The sequence below is a fragment of the Seriola dumerili genome, unplaced genomic scaffold (assembly GCF_002260705.1).
Source record: "Seriola dumerili isolate Sdu_G_001 unplaced genomic scaffold, Sdu_1.0 BDQW01000088.1, whole genome shotgun sequence".
Taxonomy (NCBI): Eukaryota; Metazoa; Chordata; class Actinopteri; order Carangiformes; family Carangidae; genus Seriola; species Seriola dumerili.
The window spans coordinates 14,084,768-14,095,380 of record NW_019174343.1 but is presented as its reverse complement, the minus strand read 5'-3'; the positions used below and the strand labels follow the sequence as shown (position 1 = coordinate 14,095,380).

Below are 10,613 nucleotides of genomic sequence, written 5' to 3'. Positions count from 1 at the left end.
GAATGTGTGTATGTCTGTAATTTTTTTTTTTTTTTAAGAAAAAGGACAACACTTAACTTCATTGGACTTTTCTGCTCACATCCTCAAGAGTTGATCAACCAAAGGTGGGAATCTTCTTCAGAGAAGCTTTGATCTATTTTGATAACTGAAAAAGGAACATAACAAGAAGTTTAAAAAAAAAAAAAAACACAGAAAAAAAAAACTTATGAGGGGAGGAAAAGACACAGAGCATTATTTTTGTGCACGTAATATAACAAATTCTTATTTTTAAAAAAGCATTCTGGACGTTTCAGAGTGATTCAAGGAAGAGTTGAAACACAATGTGTCTTTTATTTTTTTGTAAAATATGCAAACTTTTATTTTTATTTCCTGATGTCTGTTGTTTGACATTCTATTTGCAGCAGCGGGGTCAAAAATTTGTACAGATTTAAAAACTTGCAAACACTTTTGCTGGTCTGATGTGTTGAGTCATTGTCAACTGTGGGAGGCAAACCGTTTAAAGCTACTTCTTCCTGTAACTGCTGCAGAGATTTCTATTCACGCACAGATGATAATAACATTGACTGTTTATAGTTTAGTCAAATTCCTTTTTTTTTTAATTTTAAACCATTCTTTCATAAGTGAACAAAAGACAATCAATTATTTCTATTTATATTTGAATTATAGTTCTATTTTTTAGAGTTTTTAGATCATTGAAACATACATTTATAGAAAAGAAGTTATTTAATACTATAGTCTGTAAAGACAAGATGAAATTGACTTTAATGGATCTTTACTCCACACATTAATGATGAGCTCTGATATTTGGCTCATGGAAATTATTGTTAGGTTTTTTTTCCTTTGATGGTTGGATGACTTCTAATTCAGTTCAAGTCCTTTGTGCACCATCGAAAGACAACAACAAAAATGACACCTGTTCATACAAATAGTCGTCCTGCTCTGTTATGATGTAACTCCACGTTGCATCCGTGTCCATGAGAAGTGGTTTTAAGCGGTTTTGTTGTGGCAAACCTTCAGGTATCATTAAAATTCATCCTCGTGCCGTCGAAGGGATGAAGTGAACATGCTTTAGATCTGAGCAGTTAGATTACTGAGACGTAATGTGTACAAAGAACAATGCAGTTACTAAATTAAGACGTAGCTTAGCAGAAAGCAATGAGGGAAATCAAATAGAAGACTCACAAAATCCCTGAGAATAATTTGTCCGACAGGAAAGGGAGCTGTAAGTCTTTTTGTTTTTCAATGCTGCTGTTGTCACCTGAGTTTGATTTTCTGTCAGTGATTTTTAGTTTGTAGAAAGTTAAATGTCTTCTGTTTTTTCTTTTTTTTTTTCTCTTGTCTGTCACTTGAAAACCTTTGTGATAATTTGCCTTATTTTTTGGATGAATTTATCTTTGAAGTAGATTTAGATTTTAGCTGTAGATCTTAGCTTTTCCTAGAGAGTAGATGTTAGCTTTTCTCCACGTAGGGATTGATGCTGTTTTCTTGTGCACATCGAGTTTTGTTTTACACACGAATTTCCGTTCCCATCCTTGTGTCGTCTTGTCCTGATACTGTGTCGGGCCTGTTTGTAGAAAGTCTTTTTTTTTTCAGAGTGGAGAGCTGAACCAAACAATGACTTCATTTTTAGTGCTGATCCAAAAAGATTCATACTGACGCCGCATCAGTGTTGTGGCTCCGAGAGGCTTCATTACACACAAGCCCGGGTATGTTTCGGTTTCAGCATGTCGAGTGAAGCTCATGTCACCACATACAGTACATCCAAATATGTTGAACTTTAATTTATACAGACATCAAAAAACTGTAGATATGTAGATAATAGAAATAATGGTTTTACAAAGGACTGCTCACTAGACCATGGAAGTGCCATTAAAGACGATTCTTACAGCCTTTAGTGAGACAGCAAAGTCTGAATGAATTTGTGAGTGATCCAAAATTCAGCAAAAACTATTTTTAGCTAAGCCTTAATGTTTTTTCTCTGGATGAACTGCCTGATCTCTCATAGGATTGACACTAAGTTGTATATACTACGGAAATGGCAACAGGCTTGTTTGAATGCCACCGAGTTAGTCGTCCTGTCAGTCGAGTTAGCTGTAGGGTTACGAGGAGCCTTTCTTCCTGCTCTTCAACTGTTCGTGTTTGAATCCAGTGAAAAACACAGCGTGATACCGTCTTTTTCTCAAGGCTCGCAGTTTAATGATTCTGTTTCTGACTCTGTATTGTCTTTGTATTGTTTTTTCACACATCATCTTTTTTTTTTCTTTTTGCTGTGTGTTTCTGTTGTTCAATTCTGCAACCAAAGATGTTGTAGCCACCCTTCTTTTAGCTCTCGGTCGCAGGTAAACTACGCTCATCCATAGACGATCATCTGTTGTGTGTGGCTAGATGAAAAAAAAAAAAAAAAACATTTTCACTGGTTCTGATAGAGTCAGAAAGAGAGAGATCACAATAACGGTGTTTACATGCAGGAAATATTCCACATTATGACAGGCGAGAGGTTTTGTGAGAGCATTATCTGGGCACTAAAGTATCAAGTATTTTGGCAGATTTTTCAAAACGAACAACTCAAAAAAATGATCTGGTTTTGTTTACATGCATCAACAGAACTGAGTTTCCGTCAGTTTATGTAATGGAGTGTTGGAGTGCATGTAAACAGACTCATTATGAACTTTATTGGCTTCAGCAGACGCCCAGGAGGAACACAGAGCGCAGCTTTTATGAGGGTGAGAGTTTTCAGACACGAGAGCTAATTTTGTAAATAGTCTTTTTTTTTTTTTTTTCCTTCCACTTGCTCTTTACACCATTCTGTTTGTTTCTTCTTGCGTGTTTCCTTGATTTTTTTATGATTTATAACCTGTCCAGATAACACAGTGACTAGCAAGTTTTCAGATTCAGTGCACCATGAAGGAAAATGTCATGGATATTGTTTATATGTTCAGAGAAATGATATTCCATGTATTAGCCATCACTTTTAATACAAAAACAGGATTTTGGAACTATGAAATGACCACTTGTTACAACACAGTGTTTATTTATTTTTAGTTTATTTTTTACAAACTTGTCAGCAGAAATAATAATAACAAGAAATCATGATGCCCGAAAATGAATTTGCATCATGACAATGACAGAACCTTAAGTTACATTTAAATTGGAGGAATACAAAGATCAGTGGTGTACTCTATAGACAGTACACAATATTTGCCAGAAAAGAAATCTCCTTATACTTATTATTTTTAGTCTACACCAATTTGAAAATCCTCTTTATGTCCATCCTAATGTAGATTTGATGGCTTATTTCATAGCTTCAAAATGTTTTGCTGCTAAAACAGGATTTCCAAACAGGTGGTTAGATGTTGCCCAGTCTGAATTTTCAAAATGTCTCCTAACTTAGTTGATTCTAGTGGCCCTCGTCTGTTTGGTTTTTAATGAAAACTTAATGATAATAATATGTAGTAAATAGTGTACTATTATCTTGCTAATGGGTAGTTTAAATATTTTTATTTTAAATGTCATCTTAAGGAGACATTTCTGAACAGGAAATACTAAAAACTTGTCTTGTTGCTCAACACTGTATGAACCAGGTTTGTGTGAATCACAGATATTTTGAAAATCCGACCGGGCCTGTCTCACTTCCTGTTTGTGAACAGTTTTCTTATTTATACAAGAACTCATTTTGTACAGTTTTGTTAGAGGAAAGAGGTTTTGATATTTGGTTTTTTTGCAAAGCCACTTGGCTACTTTTGTCTTCCTGTGCCAGAGTTGCTAAAATTGTCTGTAACTTGTGTTTTTTTTATTGATTGAGATAAGATTTTCCTTCTTTCTTGGTTTTCTCTTTGAATTTGAATATGTCAGTTTTTCTTCCTTTTTTTTTTTTTAATAAAAGTCTTGTTTCAATGATCGGGTGAACTGTGTATTTCATCATCTGGATAATTGTCACCAGCATCACCTCCTGCTCTTGTTTCTTCAGGTGCTGAAGTTCTCCTCTTAACATATTAAAAAAAAAGGTTTTCCATGCATGTTAAACGAAAAACAAGACAAGCAGCTGTCAGTCTGACTGTGGCCTGTAGAGGGCGACATCCAGCTGAGCTGACATCATATGTCTCAGGGCGTTTGAGTTGTACGTGGTCCGGCTGCTCTGTAGGTAAACCACAACCAGCCATCTGTCCATTATGTTTAGGGTTGCAGGTGGGTGTAATTTCCACTGGTGATGGAGGAGAATAAATAATTGAATCTATATTTTTTATTTACAGTCAATATTGTCTTGAATAGATGCTTGAATTTAACAATATGAAAGATAAAGCAGTCACAGCTTAGTATAGACGCAGATCTGAGACGGTGAAAAGTAAATGTGTCGTGGCATTAGTAATTCTACGAATGAATAATTCCACATATTAGTGTTATCATTTAAATAAATAAAATAAAAAATAGACAAATAACCACTTTAATAATAATAATGTGTTATTTGCTATATTGATATGAAAATACAGGAAATTGTATTCATGTTTTCTTTTTCAGAAACCAAACCTTACTCTTGCTATATAGTGTATCCCTGCATGTCCTGTCCAGGTTTTTGAAATTCACTACACAGGTAAAACACTCCTAATGCTCACATTGTGACCATTAGCATGTTAACACTAAATAATTTTCTGTCACATCCCAAAGGCCACATTAAAGTCAAATAGAAATTACAAATAATCTCTACTGACTAAAAGTACTGTATGCCGCTACACACACACACACACACTTTCCCTTTACGGTTGGACTTTGTGAGCTTCAGTGTTAATGCTGGAAGTGAGTTGAAATCCACTGGTTCAGGTTTCACATGTACAGTATTTACCCGCAAAACATCCAGGCTCAAACTGAGCTGTTAGAAATCAAAATACTGCATCTTACACACACGCATATAGACAGTAAAACATTAAACTTGTCATATATGACGCTGGGCATAGAAAAATACACATGTAGAAAACAAACTGTATCTACTTAGTTTGTGAAAGACTTGGCTATTAAAACAAACTCAACCCTGCTGAGCTTGAAAGTGCAGATTTCCTGAATCTTCATTTTTGGCTCAGTGATGGATAAACAGAAATGCAGCCAAGGAAAGTGATCATGCTCAACTCTGGGACTGTGGCTGCTTTTATCCACTTATGAGCCTAATTTTTTTAAACACACACTTAAGGATGGTGAGGTCACAGCAGACCCTTCAGTAATACAAAACCAGATTAACAGGAATGGCCAGAGTACAGTGAACAACTACAGTGAGATACGAGGCGGATGTAGGCCAAGTCGGGACAAAACCAGCAGTGGGATTGTACAGACAAGATTACATAACCAAAAGCAAAGAACCAACAGATTTGCTGTGTCTTGCTTACATAGTTTTGATGCATGTACAAACTAAAATGGTAATTCATCAGAAACCTTATAGCACTGATAACATCTTGAGAGTAACAAATCCAGCTGACAGATAGATTTATGTAGCAGAGGATTCTTCACTCGCGGCCTCCTCCCATGATCTGCAGCAGGAAGCTGAACAGGTAGATAATGTCCAGGTAGAGGCTGAGGGTGGCAAAAATATATTCCTCTGGACTTATGGTGTAGCGCTTGTTCCCTAACAGCAACTGCGTGTCAAATGCCAGGAACTGTAATAGAAAGCGATGGGGAGGGAGACGGAGAAAGAGTTTAAGGAAATGAGAGAAAAATGATATTCAGGGGGATGATTTTTATTTTTATATATATATATATATATATTGATGATATATATTGATGTATCTGATTCTCACCAGAGTAAATAGGATGGCTCCTAATACAGCATAAATGGCGTGTAACCAGGGAACCTGTTTTGCAAGATAAAAAGCATTACAAAACACTGTTAAGAAGGATAGCAGGGTGCTAATTTAAGAAAGACAGCAAAGTGCTTTCCTAGATTATCTGTGAGGCTAATCCCTTGACGCAGACCCAAATACAGCCTGCAGCACCTGAGGCATTAACCTGCAACTGCTGTTTAACTCATCATTGATTACAGCTATTTTGAACTTCTTCTAGAAAGCCTGAATGGATCCCACTGGAACAGGAGAAGGAGGTGAACTTACATATCCGAAGGGGACGACAATGGAGAGGGTGATGGCACAGAGAAGCATGACCATGCACAAAGAAAACAGGATGCCCTGACAGGATGTGACATCAATCTGCAGTAGGCAAGAGCAAAAGCACATGGTGGATTTGTTTCATTATAACAACATCTGTCTGTTTTGTTGCTTGAAAGCAGTTTCAAGTTATAGTTTCAGCATTGTTAGAGAGAGAGAGAGAGAGATGACCTTGCTCTGGAAGCTGAAGACGGTGACAGAAAGACACACCAGAGCTGTGATTCCCAGACACAGCACCACTGATTTGGTGTTGTAAAAGCTGGAGGAAGAGCAAAGACACATATATCAACATCGTTCCTTTCTCTGTCTTCCGCCTTTGAAAGACACTGATGGTTGAAAACCAGTGTCTCATACAGATGCATGTGTGTAGTAATATGGATTTACCTGGACACAAATCCCATCATGAAGGCCATGCTCAAAGTCTGTGAGTGAAGGAAGAAAGAAAGCCACAGTTAGATTGTGTGCTGTGTAAAGGCCACACTGTGTTCAAGTAAAATGAGCCGTATTTCGTACTGTGTAATACTCACAAAGAGAACTAACAGAATGACGTTCCAGGGAAACTGCCTCCTGTTTGGGTAGGAGAGAAAATCATAACAAGTTTATATCAAAGCAGCGTCCTGTATGTGCTGTCATGAATATTTGTGTGGTTTTGAAGCGTTACCTCAGCTCTCCACAGCAGGACAGTGCAATGTAGGTGGAGAAGAACATGAGACTAAAAGGGGAAAAAGATGATGCAAAGCTTAATAAATAATGTAGATGGAAAGACTGACAATGTGTAATGATGTGATGATGTGTTTGCACTTACTATGATGCCATGTACAAGCTAGGATGAGTCTGAATGAAAAACCTCACAGGAGCGCTGTAGACAGAAAAATGAAATGGGTCCAATCAATAATTCATACTCTGATATGAAGTGTAAGATCAAAAACGTAATTTGTAAACAATGGGACTTATGAGCAGAAGAGGTAGTTACCAAAATGTGAAGAGACCAACAATTGCCACGGTCACCAACAGCTGAACCATGAGAATGGCGTAGACCTGCAGGGTGAGATACACCACGTCAGAGCAATGGAAGTGTCACTGTGACATGTATTCTCCGGTGTCGGTGTCATTTGTTTTAATAATAAAAAAATTCCAATACCTTCCTGATGAAGGTCTGCCTGATGGCCTTGTCATCCCAGGCGAACTGAACCTGCATCTCCTCATAGCCTGAAGGAAGGAGCCAGGGAGGGAGGCAGACATGTTCATTTTTGATGTTTGTAGAAATCAGTCATAAATATATGTTTATTTGTTTTGCTTTTTGATAATGATGCTGCAGAATTACTCAGAAAATTTAAAGCCACCATGTGGGAGGAAAGTTTGACTGGCACTAACATGTCACAGTGCATAAACTTCAATAAAGTGCAAAATTATAAAGAGAAATATGTGATTATAATTATTGCTTATTATGTTTCACCTTGTATTTTGACAAGTAAGTCTGGTAAAACCAGAAGACAGTGTGCATCTATAACTATAATCTATCATCTATAATAAAATATCAAATAACAAGGACATACCTGCTGTTGCCTCCTGATAACTGGGGGGCTCATTGCCATCATTAACCTGCTGGGATACAATCAGGGTTTGCAGGGTCCTCACAGTTTTAATATGTTGTATACAAACATAGCTGTCTTTACATGCTCTATACAGAGCAATGAACCTGTTTACTCTCACAAACATGAAGCAGCACAGTAATAATTTTCCTTTTAACCAATGATTTGGCTGCGGAGAGTCTATGACACATTACATTCTAATGTTAAAGCTTTCTGCAGACAATTTCCCAAAACAGATTTGTCAACAGAACAGCCTTCATGTGTGATTGGTTCAAAGGATTAGGATGAATGTGATGGGCCTCCATCTTTGGAAAGCCAGCAAAGACTACACTACAGCTGAACTACAGAGAAGCCAATGGTTATTCAAACAGCACTTTCACTCACACCAAAAAAAACAACAGACAACTTTTTCATATTATGTCATTACATGATTTATGATTGATTGATTTTGAACTTGTCTGTGATGCTTCCAGTCAGAAACAATCTACAAGTCGACAATCAAAATCATGACTTTGACCTATTTAGATTATTATCATCTATCACAATACAAATGACAAACTCAAGAAATGACATTAAAATGTCATGGATCTAAAGTGAAAACATATCACTGCACTGTATATCATGTAGCTGCAGCGTAATTGGAGTTAGGAGAGTAAAAAACATACCTTTCCCTTTTTCATGATTATTCCCTTTTGTCTCCTTTATGTTTCTGATGATGAGACTATTTTGAAGTCAATGGAAGGATGTTTTAAATCCCAAATCTGAACTTTCTCCACTCTTCTTCTCTCATTTAATGGTCCAAAAACACTGCGAGTTGTGAGCAGAATGTTGTCTGTAGCGTAGTTGTCGCTCTGAATTTGTCTCTAGTGTGCGGATTACACTGAAGCTTTATAGGCCTCCATGTGGTTAATCTCTCTCTAACCCTGATCCCACGCCACCCCTATCCTCGGCCTAATGAGGTCGTTCTGGCAAAATCCAGGTAGTTCCAAAACACTGACATGAAGCCAGACTGTACCACTGCTGCTGCTAAACAGGGGTGTTGTTAATGTGTCTCTTTTCTGGCACAAACCTTCTCCACAGTGTTCCAGGACAGATAATCATCCGAGTGCTCACCAGAGGACTTACATATCTGAATTACATATGCATTACATAACTATTTTTGCTCCACTTTGGAGGAAAGTGGGAGGCATAGATATAATGGAATATCAATAACCAGCATATGTTCATTCATCCTGCATGAGAATATATTAAAAACAAACCCAACAACCCCTGAACTTGTGAATTTGTTCCTATATACAATGTCTTACAACAAAAACATGAACAAACACAGTGAACGATGTACAACTAACTTTTTGTTTATACTTCAGGTGGACTTTGTCATCTGTCTCAAATACAGCCACACATGCATGGGCATTAATGGAAAACCACTAGACACTACTACAGAGCGTTAGGTGAATCTAGTTGTTTATACGCTACAGTTTTAGCAACAAAACAGGTCGACATGACATCATCTCTTTGTGTAAGAGACTGGTTTAGTAAGAGGCACTCCAGACTAATGAGATGGAAGTTAAGAACATTATGGAGCACAAACATAACCTTTACAAACAGTAGTAATGAGATTTACCAGACAACACCCACCTTTGATCTCCTTGTGTTGATCTTCGTTTTACTGGTCTCTGCTTTGAGAATGCATTTAGAAACAACAGGGTTTAAAAGAAATGTTTTATAATGGATCTTAATGGTCTCAATACAGATCACAAAGTAAAGAAATAAGAAAAGCAATCATCATATTTCATGGTTTGCCCACACTATAACTATAGTGCTGTAGTTCTGTGGTGATGACATTGCTATATTAGAATATTTACCTAGAAATAAGATCTATATTCTGGCAAAAAATAGTTTGAATTCACATGACCAGTGTCTCATTCATCCATCCATTCATTCAAACAATCTCTTATTCACTGTGAGAATGGGGCAACTCAAAGATTTAATACGAGCATTGCATCATTTTCTTGCTACAAAATATTATTCTGTTTTAAGACGTACAGACTGAATTCCTCAGGGAGCGGCAGATTCAGGTGATAATTCTCGATAGGTTCATCACTATGTGCAACCCTTTCTGAGTTGTCACATTTTCACAGCGTCACTGACACAATGTAATCATGAAAACGTCAACTATAGCCACTTTACAGCCGAGATTCTGTTTGATAAATGTTTGATAAACTTCATCCAATCCTCAGTCCATAAAACATGTTAGATATGAAATCATGTGAAACTCTATTCTCCTTTCCTCCACATGGCCACTGGATGGCACCAGAAGACAAGAAAATATTTATATTTTATGTGGCCAGAAAAAGACCTGTGTCAGGCACACCGGAAGTGATATACTTTACAGTCATTGCTTCTTTGCCCAGGGATGCGATGGATGAACGAGTTGAAGCCTCATACTTTTAACAAAATGCAATCTTTACCCTTTTAATCCTGGAGTGAGAAGATGTTTTATGACTAAATATAATCCACACTCAGTGCTCAGTCCCAACCCTCTCATCCTAACAGTTTTTTTTTTATAGATAAACAAAATGAATGTGAACTGATGGTGTTTGAAAGTTAAACTTAATGATGTGGTAAACAACAGAGACATTTGGAACTAAACTTCAAACCTCATCATTACTAAGATAATACTAAAACGGCTAAATTGTTTATAGTTGTGGCTGTTTAGCGTTAACAATGACGTATCACCAACACGCCTCTACTTTACTGAGTGGCACACACTTGTTGTGGCTTGTTGTGTTATTTCATGACTCATGTAAATCAGGGGGAAAAAGTTTTTTTATTTCAACCCAAACAGGGTGCACAGACATGAAAGCAGGGTTGTTTG

The 10,613-nt window shown here is 37.1% G+C and overlaps 1 protein-coding gene across 2 annotated transcripts; it reads right to left on the bottom strand.

Moving 5' to 3' along the window:
* Nucleotides 1-20: 20 nt before the first annotated feature.
* LOC111221506 (protein lifeguard 2-like) lies at nt 21-8,622 on the bottom strand. Of its 2 annotated transcripts, none has more exons than XM_022744890.1 (12): nt 8,401-8,622; nt 7,700-7,748; nt 7,285-7,352; nt 7,117-7,181; nt 6,949-7,002; nt 6,805-6,855; nt 6,671-6,710; nt 6,528-6,565; nt 6,315-6,402; nt 6,090-6,185; nt 5,781-5,834; nt 21-5,639 (listed from the first exon to the last, which is right to left on the bottom strand). In XM_022744890.1, exons 1-12 carry the CDS (start codon nt 8,413-8,415, stop codon nt 5,490-5,492), a joined length of 768 nt encoding a protein of 255 aa, XP_022600611.1. In that variant the 5' UTR covers nt 8,416-8,622; the 3' UTR covers nt 21-5,489. The 2 variants fall into 2 exon arrangements, with proteins under 2 accessions (XP_022600611.1, XP_022600612.1); XM_022744891.1 differs by having other exon boundaries at nt 7,700-7,745.
* Between the last annotated feature and the right edge of the window lie 1,991 nt (nt 8,623-10,613).

Coding starts and splice junctions, on each gene's coding strand:
- LOC111221506 (XM_022744890.1), bottom strand. Junction 7,182..7,284: donor GGCAGACCTTCATCAGGAAG/GTATTGGAATTT, acceptor CTCACCCTGCAG/GTCTACGCCATTCTCATGGT. Junction 6,566..6,670: donor TCATTCTGTTAGTTCTCTTT/GTGAGTATTACA, acceptor CTTCACTCACAG/ACTTTGAGCATGGCCTTCAT.